The sequence below is a fragment of the Passer montanus genome, unplaced genomic scaffold (assembly GCF_014805655.1).
Source record: "Passer montanus isolate IOZ18808 unplaced genomic scaffold, ASM1480565v1 scaffold74, whole genome shotgun sequence".
Lineage (NCBI taxonomy): Eukaryota > Metazoa > Chordata > Aves > Passeriformes > Passeridae > Passer > Passer montanus.
The window spans coordinates 217,027-233,042 of NW_024372592.1; the positions used below are offsets into that span (position 1 = coordinate 217,027).

General features: G+C 44.3%; 1 protein-coding gene across 2 annotated transcripts in view; it reads right to left on the bottom strand.

Annotated features, from left to right (window-relative positions):
* The window catches only part of PRKCQ (protein kinase C theta), a 52,444-nt gene that overhangs the window by 13,667 nt on the left and 22,761 nt on the right, over positions 1–16,016 (bottom strand). For both annotated transcript variants that reach the window (XM_039730868.1, XM_039730869.1), the window contains 9 exons: positions 15,196–15,256; positions 13,473–13,635; positions 12,851–12,882; positions 12,669–12,754; positions 11,462–11,591; positions 10,711–10,820; positions 10,043–10,160; positions 8,848–9,023; positions 5,613–5,786 (listed from right to left, as the gene is read on the bottom strand). In XM_039730868.1, coding sequence (XP_039586802.1) covers positions 5,613–5,786; positions 8,848–9,023; positions 10,043–10,160; positions 10,711–10,820; positions 11,462–11,591; positions 12,669–12,754; positions 12,851–12,882; positions 13,473–13,635; positions 15,196–15,256 — 1,050 coding nt within the window. The remainder of the gene's footprint in view (positions 1–5,612; positions 5,787–8,847; positions 9,024–10,042; positions 10,161–10,710; positions 10,821–11,461; positions 11,592–12,668; positions 12,755–12,850; positions 12,883–13,472; positions 13,636–15,195; positions 15,257–16,016) is intronic.

Sequence of the window (16,016 nt, forward strand, 5' to 3'; positions counted from 1 at the left end):
CCCTTCTGGAGGTGGGAGGTGAAATGCTGCTCCTACAGCAGACAGAGCCCTACAACACGAGGTTGTACAACACACAGACGTGGCAGCAGTGTCCTGCACAAAATAACACAGCTCCTGCACACAAAATAACACTGTTCCCCAGCCCAGCCAGTCCTGCCAGGTGCTGAAAGCCTGGATTACTGCAGGAACTCAGTTTCCTGCCCCTTCAATCCCTCAATGCCCATGCTGAGCTGAGCTCCTCCCCACAGAGGCACCTGCTCCCTCTGCCTCTCCAGGACACGGCAGGGATGGAGTTAAACCAACCTGCTCCTGCTCTGCTGCTGTGAGAATGAATAGGCACTATCAGAGATGCTTTCAACTTTATAAACAATGAGTATAAAGCAGGCAGCATTTAAATTGATCTTTTGAAGGTACATCCTTTAACAGGCTCTTAAAATCCTTTAACCAGCTGGAAGCCCTCCAGAGCACTTTTCTGCAGAGATTTTCAGATTTTGTTTTCTTTGCATTTTGAAAGCACTTGCATACATACAAATACACAATTTAGCACCATTTACTGAGGAGCAAAAATTCTTCTTCCCAGGGCTTCCAGGAGGATGAATGTCAGAATAATTAATGCTGCAGGACAGTGTGGCTTTAGCTGTGTTTAGATCAATTACCCTAATGAATGTCTCCACATGGAGAAGGCTCCAGATTAAGTGACCTAATCCTGCTGCATTCCCACTGAACTAGGCTGTCCCTGGCCAAGAGAAAGGCTGGACATGATGCAATTCCTGCAGCTGATTCTGGTCTCACCTTTTCGTGCAGCTCAGCACAGTCTGGGTGCAGATCCACTCCTTGGATCTATTTTATTTCATGGGACAGTTGGCAGCCAAAAGCATCTCAAGCCTTTTCCACCACATCAGTCAGTGCTGCAATCCCATCAGAGCATCCCATCCAGTGAGAAAGAAAACAATGCAGTCCTCACTGTGTGCACTGTCACAAGGAACAGTTAACACAGGGTTATTCCTTCCTAGGAGGTGCTTAGAGGCATTTACCTGCACTGGAATTTGCACCAGAGAAATCCCAACTTTAATTCTGTTCTCTGGTTTAAACACTTTCACCCCCTCTTTTGTGTAATATCAGCCTATCTTCTGGAGATGGCAGCATTTCTTACAGCTGCCCAATAATCCAGTCCAGTCCCATCTCTCTCTGTTTATTCCTTGTTCTAGTCCTTGCACTGTCAGCATTCCTAGCTGCGTGTTGAGCTGCTCATTTGGGATGCTCAGCGTGGTGTCCCCATCTGCTTGGTACAAAGCACAGGGATACATTTATACACATAAATGAAATACATTTGCAGAGAGGAAGGTGCAGGCTTGGCTTCCACTTGAGCTCTGAGATCCCAAGACCTTTACTCACACTCAGAGCAGACAGAGTCCATCACTCACTGATAAACTGAGGCACTATCAGCCCATGTCTTGCAAGAGGAAGTGGTTTTCCCTATCAGTGTCCAGCAGAATCTTGGAGAGAGACTAATTTTCTCAAGGCTAGAGAAAGATTTGTGGATAAAAAAAAATTTTAAAAAAATCACCAGACCAAAAACAAAACAAAAAGTAGCCAAATGCATGAAACATAAATATTTTAGCAGTTGAAAAGCAGAAAAAATGTAAATATTTTTATATTAGGAAGTAATTTTTTTTTCAGGATAAAGTGCAGCTAGACTGCAGATTCTCAGAAATCTCAGGCAAAGCTTGAATACATTTTGGGCTGATTTCCCTCAGGCTGGACAATGGGGAGGCAATGACAATATGTGTATTAAATATGGCAACCATCTTTTACTTAAAAAACCCCACTGGTGAGCTGTCCTCCTCTTTTCCTGGCCAATGCCTCCCCCCAGTTCACACCACATGGGCTGACACCACCTCAAAGTGTCTTGCAGAAACTTCACATATTTGATGTTTTAATTACAGCTGCTCACACCTCCTCTGGCACAACCTCGTAGAAATCCCAAAGCTCTGCTGAGGTGCTGCTATTTCTGCTAAACCACGTTGAAATTGTGGCCAGGATCCAAAGAGACCTTGCCAGTTTTCCTGCCTGTTGGTTGCAAGAGGCAAAATCCTCAAAGCTTTCCTAAAATTTCCCATCAGCTGCTTCAAATTTGGCCTTGAATATTTTTTTCCAAGCTCAAAGTACTTAGAATACTACCAGGATGGACAGATGTTTCCAAGAAAAAGTAGGAGGATGGAGCTAGGGCTGTTCAGGAGGTCCATGGCACCAGCAGGCAGAGGAGCTGAACATCCAAAGGGTGTGAAATGCCCACGTGCCAACCCCATGCTCTGATTCAGGGCAAAGAAATCAGCCCTGCCCATCAAGAGCCAGTCAGAGAGAGAAGAAAACAGAAATCATGCTTGGGAAAAAAATAATTCAGGAATTGAAGTAAGCTCTGAGGGGATATTTTACTGAGAAACCTGAAAATACCCATGGAAAACAGAGACAAAGTATTTTCAAATTAGGACCACACTTCTGTTTTATGATTCTTTTCTCCTTCTTGCCAGTGTAAGAAATTTTTCAGTCAGTATTAAGCACACAAAGGCAACAGAGGATGTGAAAAAGGCTCACCACCAGAAGGAAACATATAATACAGCAGTAAAGCAGAAAATAAACATTTCTGTAATATTTTCTTTTAAATTGCAGTAACGATTACTTCTTTTTTGGGTTCAGATAATCTTCTCTGTTGCTATTTTGTGCTGCAAGTCAAAATGCCTCAAGATTTAATTTGCATTTAGGTAAAGGGTCTTAATAAAACTTGGTCAATGAAGTAAAGAAACAGAAATAAAAGTGACTTTCAAAAAGGGAAAGCCTATTTTTATGGCAGAAGATCAGTGAAATGCAAAAAAGAATAAAACATAAGCTCTGGGATGCTAGTTACTCTTTTGGCATCACTGATTTTGGGATTTCACAGAATTATAAACATATTTTTCTCCTCTTTAACATAACAGCATCCCTTTAAATCTAATACAGCAGAATAGCAAAATAGCTCTTTGAGCTTATTGTTAAAATTCAGAGTATGTAATTATGTCAGCTGAATATCTGGATACAAAGATGACTGCAGTAAAATAAACCAGAAAAATTCAAAAAGAGATGGGACAAAAAAAAAAACAAAACCAAACCCAAACACTGTGGGCTTGCATTTATTCTCATGCAATAAAACAAGAAAAGTATTCTGAGTTTTGAAAGCATTGATCATTCAGACTCCACTGAAACAGAGAGGGGCATTAAGTGCCTGGTGCCATCTAAAACATGTCTGAAGAGCTATTTTTTAATATAATTGATTTATATAATTGAGCAGTCACTCATTACCTGGGTGGAGGTGAGGAAGAAACTCATCCCAGAGCTCAGAGAGCTGTCAGCAGATTAAAGGATTTTTTTCCCCCTATGGAGATATGTGAACTATTGAGGTCCTTGTTTTGGTGCAGGAATATTTCTGTTTTTAGTGTCCTTGCAGAGACATGCAGCACCTGGATCAGCTCAGGTAAGCCAAAGAATGAGGGATTCAGAAAGCCATTGGCACACATGTTTCAGTTTGAAACTACTTATCTACCCAGTGAAATTTCAAGAAACATAAAAAAGGTCATATTTTCAATATTAAAATCCATGGAAGGACTTTCTACAGTGGTGCTGTGGCTTCTGGCCATGGGAGGGTCATTGGAAATAGGTGATCTTTAAGGTCCTTTCTAACCCAAACCATTCCATGATCCTAAAATGATTGCTATAGAAGACATTCTGCCAACCACAGTGCTTTGAGCCCTGGAAGACCATCCAAGGTTGTCACAGCTCCCAGCTCCGGGTGACTTTCCTGCACTGAGTGATCACTGCTGGCTTCCAAAGGTCAGGGGAGAAAAAGCAGGAGCTGGAAATCAATCAGAGCCCAGAGCAGCTTTGGCTGTGGCAGCCCCATCCCAGCTCCTCTCTCTGCAGAGCCAAGGTGGGAAGATGGCTTTAAAGTGGCAGTGATGGCTTGGGATGAGATGGATGGGAATTCTTTCTCCATGACAGCAGAGAAATTCTGTGCCACTGCCCTGAAGTGTAGGAAAAAAATCATCTGGCTTTTCAAGCCTGGCACTCATGAATTTTTCAGGCACTTATTGCTTTTCCATCCTTCAGCTTTTCCCCTTAAACAGTCAGTAAATCCCACCTGGATCCTGACATGACTCCATTTTGTCTCTCCTCTTTTGGTCTCATAAGGGAAGGGGACGCTTGCATGCCTGCACTGCCTGAAGCCAGTGCTCCAGACTGGCCCTGCTGTACCATCCTGAACCTGACCTACAGCTCCCAGACCAGGCTGGAGCACAGACAACATGGCTCTGCTGGCTTCAGTCAGCATCCCTCTGGAGATGCAGGAGCAATCCCTGGAGCAAAAGCTCCCTCACAGAGCTGTGAATATTGTCAGTATCTTATCGCTTCAATCAAATCTTGATCTTTGCTTTTGGAGTTGTGGCATTAATATTTTCCTCTGAAAACCAGCCCTCCTCAAGCAGGGAATTAATTCCTTTCCTTGCCAGGCAAGGATCCATTCCCAGGAGACATTATCCCCACTGTCAGTCCCAAAGGGGTTAAACATGAATGCCTGGGCTCAGTGTCACATCACATACAGCAGTTCCCAGACGTTGCCTGTTATAAATTTAACCTGTCTTTAAACAGGTGCCACATCCCACAGATTACTGGGATGTACCACAGAGGTTGTGTTTGTTTCTCCTGACCCTGCAGAACCTCCCACTGAGCAGGTCCTAACCTTACACTGAGCAGTGTCTTGTGCCACCAGACCCTGGAGCTGAGCAGGGACTGGGAGCATCCAAACAAAACCCTGAACAAGCAGCCATGAGGCAATGCTGCTCTGATTTAGAGCTAAGAGATATCAACCATCTCTCAGGAATGGTTTGAGTGGGTTGGACAGAGAAGACAAACTCTCAAACTTCCATTGTTTCTTTCTGTGCCTTGTGTGTGCTTTGGTGTTAAGGCTATTGGTTGTGGCTCTGGGAAGCTGAGCAGTTGTTGGCATGTAGGACCATGAAAATATGTGTATTACTTAAATGTCACTTCAGTTTTGGGTTGGAGTCAAAAGCGAGATTTCAGGAGGTGCTCTGAACTGCAGCACCACCAGTGCCTGATGCCATTTAACAGTAACTGGGGCAAACAATTGAATCATAGCACGTTTATCCTCCAGAACCAGGGTTTCTTGAGTTGGCTTTGATCCAGGCCAGCTGCAGCACAATGCTCCATGGGCCAAAAGGTTCAGGTAACACGTCACCATGGGCACATCCTTACCCTGGCTGTGGGTGTGGCCTTGGCACATCCTTGGCCCAGGGTACCAGGATGCAGATTTTAACAGCAGATTTTATCTCAAGGAGTCTGGGATGCCATAATCCTCAAATACACCATTCCATCCCCAGACTGATGTGGGGAAAGTAGATTAAATTTCTGGAGCCATTTCCCCAGTGCTTAATCTGAAGATCCCTTCCCTGAGCACCACTTCATGTCGCAGGTGGACCCCAGCAGGCTGAAGCCCTTCACCAAGCATCTGCATTTCAGTAAAGCATTCTCAGCCTGTGGAAGGGGGCGGCAGATCCTTGTCTTACCTTGGTCTGGAACGTGCAGAAGACATGAGTGAGGAATGGGTGCTCCCAAGCCAAGGAGAGGACTCTCTTCTCCACCATCGTGCACTCAACGTCATCATCCATCAGCACCACATCCTTCTTCAGGGCTTTCACAGCAAAATACTGGTCTGTGCTTTTCAGCTCAGCCAGGAACACCTAAAATGAAAACAGCTGCTCAGAAAGAGGGATTATCTCCTCTCACAACAGCCATGTAAGGGTGGGAGCTGAGCTCCTGGAATTCACTGGGGTACACCTCAAAAACCTTGATGCTTAAGTCCCCATTCTGCCATTAAAGACTTAGAGTTTGCTTCCCACACCCAGAACAGTTTTATGAAGTTGAGCCCTGGAGAAGGAGGTGAAGTTCTTGGCAATTACAGGAGCAGGGTCCTACATGCCTGGATGGACAGGACATGCCAGAGAGCCAAGCACCTCTGATAACAGAAACCATCCTCATGCAAATGCTCCTGAGATACATTTCCTGTTTTCTGACTTCAAATAATAAAACACAGAATATTGCTTTGTCAGCATTTGAAATGCAAATACCCTGCACCAGATCTTCAGCAGGTGGAAAATTATGTCCACCAGTAGTTGGACTGATTTTATATCACATGTCCTTCCTCAGTTTTCAGGTCTGAGCAGGCTGGGTCCCCCATGCTTTTGCAAGAATTCTTCTCTGGGAATGGGAAAACACCTCCCAGAGTAGTTACAACCTCTGTCTATTTTTATAGGCAGGGAAAATGAAACCCAGAGCAGCAGAGAAGGGTTTTCTAGAGAGCCCAGAGCAAAGAAGTCTCTCCTGGAAGGCAGTGACAATCCTGATCTTCACACTAACAGCCTGCTGACCCTGTTTCCATAGACTGAATAAATGTGTAAGATTCATCAAAGAGGTCTTTGAAGTTCTCTGCCAGACACTATTTACTGAGTAAGCTCAGACATGTTTTAGCCCTGACAAAAGTTTTATTTACCCTTTTGGCTACTGCTGCATTTCACTTTGTAGCACCAGACAGAGGGTAGAGCCTCCCTCTGTCTCTGCAGTGAATGACCAGAAATGCTCACAGTGCTGATGCTGCAGGCACCCTTTTTACCCTCACGTTTGTGCTGGGCACTGCTGTCCTGGGGAAGCTGGGGAATGAATGTGCTGCATTTGTGAAGCTGCGGCTTCCAAGGAGCAGGCAGGCAATGCCAGACCACATATAGAAGTGGTGGTGGGGGATATCCTCATGGATCTGCCCCTCAACCTCCCAGGATCACCCAGAGGTGGAGAGACCTCCTCAGGCACAGAGATGTGCACACCCTGTCCCCACTATGGGGAAGTGAATCTCTCTCCAAGCAAATGAGGGCACCAGGAGTGACACCAGCACAGGAAACTCGTGGGTGAGTTTTTGTTGCAGAAAGGCACAAGATGGCCCATCCTCTCCACACCCACAATGTGCACTTCAAAGAGATGCAGAAGCTTGCAGGCTTGGAGAGTCCATGTCAGCATGAGGGCTAAAACAAGGTACAGAATGTGCTTCAGTGGAGGCATTCAGGACTTGAATAGATGAACACTTGAGCAACCTCATCTCATGAGACCTGTTTTGAGGAATGGTTTAGATAAGAAGACCTCCAGAGATCCTTTCCTTCCAATAACAATGTTTCTATTATATCCATGCTCTTGATTTCAGGTTAGTCTGGAATGTTGGATTGGGGTACTCTGGTTTAACTGTGAGATGCCTCAGCTCTGGTTCCCATGCAAACTGTGGACATGACAAGGAGACACAACACTTTCTGGTGGAAAATCTCCCTGTCCATTGAGTTGGAAATGGATGGTCTTTAATGTCCCTTTCAACCCAAACCATTCTATGATTCTATTACTTTCTAGTATAAAAAGGTGGACACAGGAATTATTTCACCAGTGGAAGAACTGGATGCAGCAATTGCTCCAGATCATTTAGCAGGCAAGAAGGAGCTCTTTGTCAAGGCACAATTTCCCCCTTGGAAAGATGTGGGATGTGGGCAATGTGATCCATACTCCTTCTCCTTATTGGCTGTGAAAATGCCATGGGGAATCCCTCTGAAATTGCTTCTCTCAGCTTTGTGCTGGCACTGAGTAACACGAGTCCCCTCTCAGGGGATATCTGCAATGGGGAAGAACAATCCACAATTCAGCAGGATTAAAGAAGCCACTGAAAACAGGTGGTTCTTGTTTCAAAAGCACAAATTCCTGGCTGCTGCAAAATTTGCTTTGGGCTCCAGCACAGATCAGAGCTGGAAAGAGCAGTTGCTGCTCCCAGCTGGGACCTGCTGCTCTGGAGAGCAGAGCTGATCCACACTCAGCTTCTCAGCTCAGGCTTCCACCTCCCTGTGAAGAGGGAGAGCATGGAGACCTTTCCCACCAGCTCTCTGGGGATATCCTGGATCCATCAACCTGCACAGAAGAGGGAGTTGAAACCCTGCCTGGGGCATTCCTGTCCTGCCATGGGCAGTCATGAGAGAGCAAGTAATGGGACAGGCAGAAGGACAAGGCAAGGAGAAGATGGAGTTCAGGATCCAGCCATGCCAGAGCAAGGATTCTTTGAAGACCCGGAGATTTATCAGCCACTGTGTGACAGCAGGACCAGGGCAGTGACCTGTACTGGGCACTGGTGAGGCCACACCTCAAATCCTGGGTTCAGTTTTGGGTCCATCACTACAAGAAAGACACTGAGGTGCTGGAGTGTGTCCAGAGAAGGGAACAGAGCTGGGGGAGGGTCTGGAGCAGCAGCAGGGGCTGAGGGAGCTGGAAAGGGGCTCAGCCTGGAGAAAAGGAGGCTCAGGGGGGACCTTGTGGCTCTGCACAATTCCTGACAGGAGGGGACAGCCAGGTGGGGGTCAGGCTCTGCTCCCAGAGAACAGGGACAGGACAAGAGGAAATGGCCTCAAGTTGTTCCAGGGGAGGTTGAGATGGGATATTATAAAAAATTTCTTCACTGGTCAGGCATTGGAAGGGGTTGCCCAAGAAAGTGGTGGAGTCACCATCCCTGAAAGTGTTCCCAAAAAATGTGGATGTGGCACTTGGGGACAGAGTTAGTGGTGGACGTGGCAGTGCTGAGTTAGCAGTTGGATGCAAAAACCTTGGAGGTTTTTACAACCTAAATGATTCCATTTTTTCCCTAAGTGTCCCTTCAAACCAGATGTTATTGTGCCACACAAAGCAACATGCAAATGCACACAGTGGTGTCCCAGTCCCAATGCTTACCTTGCCAAAACTGCCCTTTCCCAGCATCTTGTGCAGGACAAAATCTTCAATGGTCAGTTTTAACTGCACTTGGTGCTCCTGCTGTTCCTGGGACTGTTCTCCCAAGTCTGATTCTATGAGAGACTCTCCCTTCACTGTGCCCTCCACTGGAGTCTCCCAGGAGATCCCTTGTGGCTCTGCAACAGACATCAAAGCACTCAAATAAACCCCTGGACAGGAGAAGAAAATCCCCAGAACACTCACGGGTATTCTGCTTAGAGATTTAAAAGGGTATTTTAGACAAATGGAAGTGTGGTGGCCATCTCTGAGTAGATTGGCTCTGCTCCCACACTGCTTTCTCTCCAGAGGAATCTTCACTCCAGTGGAAACTGCATCTTCTTCAGTAGCTTTTTTAAAATTTACAAACCACTTTACAAACTCCTTCATCTGTCTTTCTGTTCTGTGGCACCAAATCCTTAATTTCTGGCCACCTGTCTTCTCCATTCCTTCTTGCTGTTTGCCATTATGATGTGGTTTAATTTTTTCAAGGTCTTTTCAAAACCCTGGGCAAAGCTAGATGAAAAGGTGGGATGACATTTTCATACTGTGCTGCTGCTCTGGATGTGAAGCATTCCAGATCAACCAGCCTGGAGTGGAATTACTCTGAGTTTTTTCAGTACTCCACTAACCTGGATTTGTAAGAACTTCTAAGAGATTTTGTCCTTCATTGGATTTATCCTGTTGCTGTAACTGCTTTAAAATGCTGAACACTACTCAGCAGACAAACTGACCCACATGGGAAACAGATGTGAAACCACCTGAGGCTTTACTGCTTCACATCAGCACAGCCAGTTCTACTTGTAGAACAGAGCACAAATAAACACAGATGGGGACATAATTTATTTCTCCTTGGGGTCCAAAGGGCACAGTCTCATTTACCCTCCTAAACATCTGTTCTTGTACCATAGAGGGCTGTGACACCTAGGTCAGCTGCTAGTGAGTGAAGTGAGGTCCATCAGGGGTTTTCAAAGCTACCAGAAGTCAACCTCCACCCAAAAATATGAAATCAGAAATAAAATTGGCCATGGTGATCAGAAGGATTCCAAATATCCTGTCTAGAGCTTGGCAAAAAATTCCCCACTTGCATCACCTCCAACTCACCATGTACCAACCAAACAACAAGAAAGCTGTGCCCTGTATCACCAGGAGGAATTACCTTTTTTCCCTGATCCTGGCAAGGCCTGAAGTGGTGTCACATCCTTCACAGGAACAGGGAAGCCGATTTCCAGAGGTCCATCCCTGGAGATCTGTTCACTATCACGCTGGCAGCGAGCCTGGGACACAGAAACCAGCAAATTTTTGAGACAAAATTCTTGTATTTGCAGGGTTCCCAGATGAATGAAGGAATGATGAATCCAACTCCATGTTCTTAGAAGGCTAATTTATTATTTTATGATCTATATTATATTAAAGAATACTATACTAAACTATACTAAACTATACTAATGAATACAGAAAGGATACAGACAGAAGGCTAAAAGCCACTACTGAAAAACTTGTGACTCTTTCCAGAGCCTTGACACAACTTGGCTGCAATTGTCCAATAAGTAAAAACAATTAACATGAAACCAATGAAACAATCACCTACCACATTCCAAAGCAGAAAAACACAGGAGAAGCAAATGAGATAATATTGTTTTCTTTTTTCTCTGAGGCTTCTCAGCTTCCCAGGAGAGAAATCCTGGGCAAGGGATTTTTCCAGAAAATGTGATGGTGACACAAAATCACATGCCAAGCTTATGAACAATACCGTGACTTCTTGAGTGTGACTCACAAAAGCCAAAATGTAGAAGAGCATCTAAAAAATATGCTTCAACTATTTACCTGCTGAGTGCTCTCTATCATTGCCAGAGCTTCAGCCATCAGTTTCTGGTTCACTCCACAAAGATTTGCTACTTTTGCCTGGCACTTGTGGTGGACATTCATGCCACACTCTGAAAGAGAGCACACGAGGTGTCAGGACAGTGAAGGCTGTGAAGGGTTGGGCAGGAGCAAGTGCTGCTGTTGGTCAGGGGCAAAGATCAGCCACCCAAAGAGTTCTAGAGATGGCACTCAGGTAGTTTTTTGGTTCCCTATGGAGACTATTTTTGTATTTTCTTCTGGCCAGAGGTTGCATTTCCACATCCATCAGCCTCTGCAGGTACAGGCTACTAAAACTACAAGCCATTTTCTCAGAGATAAAGTGTAATCACAGAAGAGGATCCTCCCATTGGTTTGGAATTATGAAGACAGTGAAATGTCTTGGGTCTGATAGTAGAGACAGAGCTTGCAAGTTCATACTGGGGGTGATTTGGGAAGATGAACAGTGCTACTGTGATGCTCTTTGTCTCTTTGAGAAGAAACTCATCATCCTGCTGGACCAAATATCTCTCAGCACATGGACAGTTCTCATTCTTGAAGAACAATCCTCCTTGAAGGACAGTCCTGTGGACCACTCCTTCTCCCTCCTGGGTGCCACCTCATACTGCTTTTGCAGAGAAGGGCGATAAATGAGATTTGGATTTTCAGACTGCCACCCTCCAAAGACAACGACCCCTCCCATGCTCAGCTGGTGCCAGCTTGGCCAGGGACTCACCATCACACTTCAGCCCCTGCCGTGCCAGACCCCAGAGGAGGGTGCCACAGTGCTCACAGAAGGTGGGGCTCTTGTAGTTGTACACTTTGAAGCGGTGGGGCATATCGATCTTGAACCTCTCCTTGTGGAACTGCAAGACAAAAGCCAGGCTGAAAACCCACTCCTCCTTTCCACTTTGGTTCCATGTGGAAAACCAAAGGTGTACCACGGAAATTGGTTTGTCTACTGCCCTCTTATCCTTGGGTATGGATATGGTGCCAAGCAGAAATTGCTTATCAGGCACACAAACCCAAATTTTTATACACAGTGACTGCAATTCAGAGGGAATTGGGTCATTTCATTCCTGGCCTTGACCAAAGAACTGCTTGTGCCTCATTTACATACCCAGGCTCCCCTAATGCTCAGTGGGAAAACATTGGTACTTTTAAACATGATTCACCTCATTCTGCAATGGATGTCTAAATGTGTTGTCATGAATCACTCCTTGGAAGAGCCTGTTGTAATTCTTTTAGTATGAAAGGTGATGACAAAGTTGGTTACATCTACCCTGGAGATGTCAGAAGAGAAGGGAGAACAATCTCATCTATAAAAATTGTAGAAGGAGAACAGGAGCCAGGGTGGGACTGAGAGCAAACAGAAGTTGTAGGACACAAGGTAAAGGGAATAGTCCTATCAGGAGTTTAAGATCTGGTTTTGCCTACCAAAAAGAAAATTTTAGAATAAACTGACATGAGAAAAATAAAGTAAATAACAGTGGAGATATCAGATCTCCCACTGACTGTTTCAGATAACACAAGCACAGATTTGTTCAAGCACAAATCTGAAAATCCAGCCTGATGTCCAGCCTGACACTGGATAGTGAAGAGTTTTCTCCAGTATATCTTCACCTCGTGTCCATGACTTCCCTCTGAGTTATACTTTACGCGTTAGAAAAATGTCAGTTCTGATTCAGCAACTGCTTATTCTGCAGCTGCATTTGAGTAAATCTTAAGTAGGAGTAATGAAATCACTGGGAACATAAAAAGCAAAGGGCACAGATCAGATCACAGAGTCCTTAGCTCAGTAGGTCCTTTTGCTTCATCAGAAGTTGCTTTGCAGTGGTGTAGGAGAGACTGAATGACACTGAAGTTTTTTTAAAAGAAATGATGATAACAAAATAAAATAAAATAACAGCAACAACAATAATAATAATGGTAATACAACCTACCATAGTTTCTCTGCTATTGACTGCTGATCCTGTACACTTGGCTATTACTTTATCAATGCACTTCTTATGAATGGCAGCGTTACATTCTGCAACAGCAAAGGTGTCATGGTGTTAATAAATAAATTCCTTAAGAAAAGATTAAGTAAATAATGACAATAAAAAAAAATTTAAAAGTTTCTTACGTCTGCATTGATAGCCTTGTTTATTCAGACCCCTGAAATGAACAGAACAGTGGTTAATCCTGAGTTGTCTGAAAGCCTCAGTGGAAGAAAGGAGAGCAATAATTATCAAAGAAGGAGAACCAAATCGTTTTGCTTTTTATCACTTTTTGTAGAGATTATTCAATTTCATTATCCTCATTTAATCTAATGGTGGAGTGATTCTCTATGGTTTTCACAGCCTTTTCAGCACACATTCACATCCTGAATTTCATGATATCCAAACAGCAAACTGGACCGACAAGAAATGCCTGTGCATTTTGCCAAACCCAAAAATATTTTTAAAAAATAAATTAAAAAGTGTGGGGAATTTTTCACAGTTGGAATTACAACTGCAAACCACATCCTTAAAGTGATGCAAGAGCTGTACAAGTAAGATGCCAAGGGTCTTACAGGAGGAGCACAGATATTTAACAGGGAATCATGGAATCTTTTAGGTTGGAAAGGACCTTTAAAATCATCCATTCCAAGCACTAACCCAGATCTGCCACGTCCAACACTAAACCACACTCCCAAGTGCCACACGGACACCAGAACTGGTTCCTGGGGTTAAGAGGAGAAGAAGCACAGATCCTGTTCCATTTACCATACAAACTCGTGGCACACAGAGCAGAAGGTGGGCTGTGGAAAGAAGGTGGCTGTGAACTCGTGGCACTTGACGTTGTGGATTTTGGCCTGTTTGATGGCTCCCCTGCGCTGGTGCAAGGAGAAGAAGCCTTCAGTCTCACAGTCAGCCAGGTCCTTCGCATCTGGGAGGAGAGGAAAGAGATTTAAGTGTACCCTGTCTTGATCAGGTGCCTTCAGAAAATGCAGTTGCTCGAGTACTATGTGACTGAAGCTGATGATTCACTCATGGTAACGAATACTCAAAGAAATACCATTTTATGAGACCCACAAAAGTCTCGTTTGGATGGGTTTTATCTACCATTCCTACACTAAAATTACTTTAGACTTGGGACACTGAGCTGTCTTGACTATTCATAACACTGCTCTTGAAACCTAGAACAAAAAATTCCCAAGGAGAGGTAATTTAAACATAAAACTCTGAGTTTGAACAACACTGAAGAAGCACACCCTAAAAAGGATGAAATTACATAAAAATTATTAATTACAGATATATGGACACAAACACACGTGTATATATATTTACGGGTATTTAACAGAATCCTTTCTGTGTGCATATACATGTGTCAGTAAGCAGGTATTTATGTCCCAGGATATTCTTGTTATTTTTCCATGCCAACACTTGCCTTGCTGTTTGCTGTGTTCTTGCTGTAATTCACAGTTATTTAAGCTTTTTGGGACAGCAAACAAACCAATTCTGACTTCACGTGCACTTCTACATGTGCTTGTGCCTACAAATCTGAAATTCACACAGAAAATCAATCTCTGTTTAGTTTCACTCCTGTGCACAGTGAGTTACCCAGGTAACCCGTGGGAATTGGCCCCCTGTGTGATCTGATGCTGTTCTTGATATTTGTTATAGAAGCACAACTCTCACTTTCTATGCTTCAGCCTCCCTAACACCTTTTAACACACAAACAGCAGTCCAGTCTACATTAAAGGTAGGGATGGTTAAGAAAATATCAGCATGGCCATGGCTGCTTTCAGTGCTTCTCTGTTTCTACAAATGGAAGAGCCTTCCAGGTATCTGCACCTCACAGCTTCACCCTACACCTGAAGATATGAGAATTTTGGCAACAAAGAGGGGAGAAAAAGACCAAACATTTGAATTAAACCCATTTCCTTCAACAAAGCAGAATGCAGCCCTTTCTAGGAGAAATTTTCCCTAACAGCCATGCTGAGGCCATTCCCTCTCCTCCTGTCCCTGTTCCCTGGAAGCACAGCCCAACTCCCTGTCTGTCCCCTCCCATCAGGGAGCTGTGCAGAACCACAAGGTCCCCCCTGAGCCTCTTTTTCTCCAGGCTGAGCCTCTTCCCAGCTCCCTCAGCCCCTCCTGGTGCTTCAGGCCCTTCTCCAGCTCCATGCCCTTCCATTAATTTCTTGTAGTACATAAAGCAGAATTATTTCAGAGGGAGCTGCCTCCTTATATATCTGTTCTGTCTTGTTTAGCAGAATGGGAATATCTGCCATTTAGTGGTAAACCAGCCAAAAAATCTGCCTTGCAAATCACAGAAGAACAGTCACCACACAATAAAAATTACTTTTCTGGAGTTTTTGTTTCAAACAGTTATGTTTGTTGTTATGGATCAGTCAGTAATAACATAGGCACTGCTTTTAGTGAAGACACCGTGTCTGCCCCACAGCCCAGAAATCACAGCTATAAATTAACAAACAGAATCACTTGCCACTTATTTCCAGGAAGTATCTTGCATTCATCAGCATTCGCCCTTGAGGCTTCAGTTCTAGCTGGTTGAGATAAGTGAAAAACAAGGAAAAATGTCCATTAAACAGTCATTCAGAGAAGGAAAAATCTTTTCAGATTACTTTCAAGTGATCTCCTTTTCCCAGTGGGAACTGATGAATTGAAATGAGTGCCAATTTTCAGGTTGCTCATACCCATGTGAGGCAGCAAGGTAGGGTAGGAGCAACTACAGAGAGAGGAGGGTTGATCACCTCATATCAAACACTCAGAGCAGCATGATAGGAGAGATGAATGTGATTAAACCACAGAAATGTAGGCAGCTTTTTAGACACCAAATTAGGACCACCACTATCCACAGAGAAAACTTTTTCCCAATGGATCCTGCAAGGGGAAGGTGGGAGCAGTTCAAAAAACCCAGCCAGCTTCAGACAGGTGATGCTGAAATCTTTCAGGCACTCAGTTCTGCAAGTCTAACTTCTTTACAGTCAACCTGAGGGATGCTACAAGCTTATTATTGTGGTGCCATGGTCTAGTTGAGGTGTTGGGGCTGGGTTGGACTCAATGATCCTGGAGGTCTCTTCCTATCTAGTCATTCTGTGTGATTCTGTGTAATTCAAGCATTTTTGGGGGTTCCCCTCTGGACTTGGCAATTCCCACCTGCCAGACTCATCATCCATAAGTGCCTTTGGAAATCTGAATCCACTGGACTATGTATAAGCTGGATACTGCATTCTAAAGATTTCTGCCAGGATCTTTCTTGTTTGGACTAGCAGGGAACACAACCTTACCTTATCATTCTTGTGA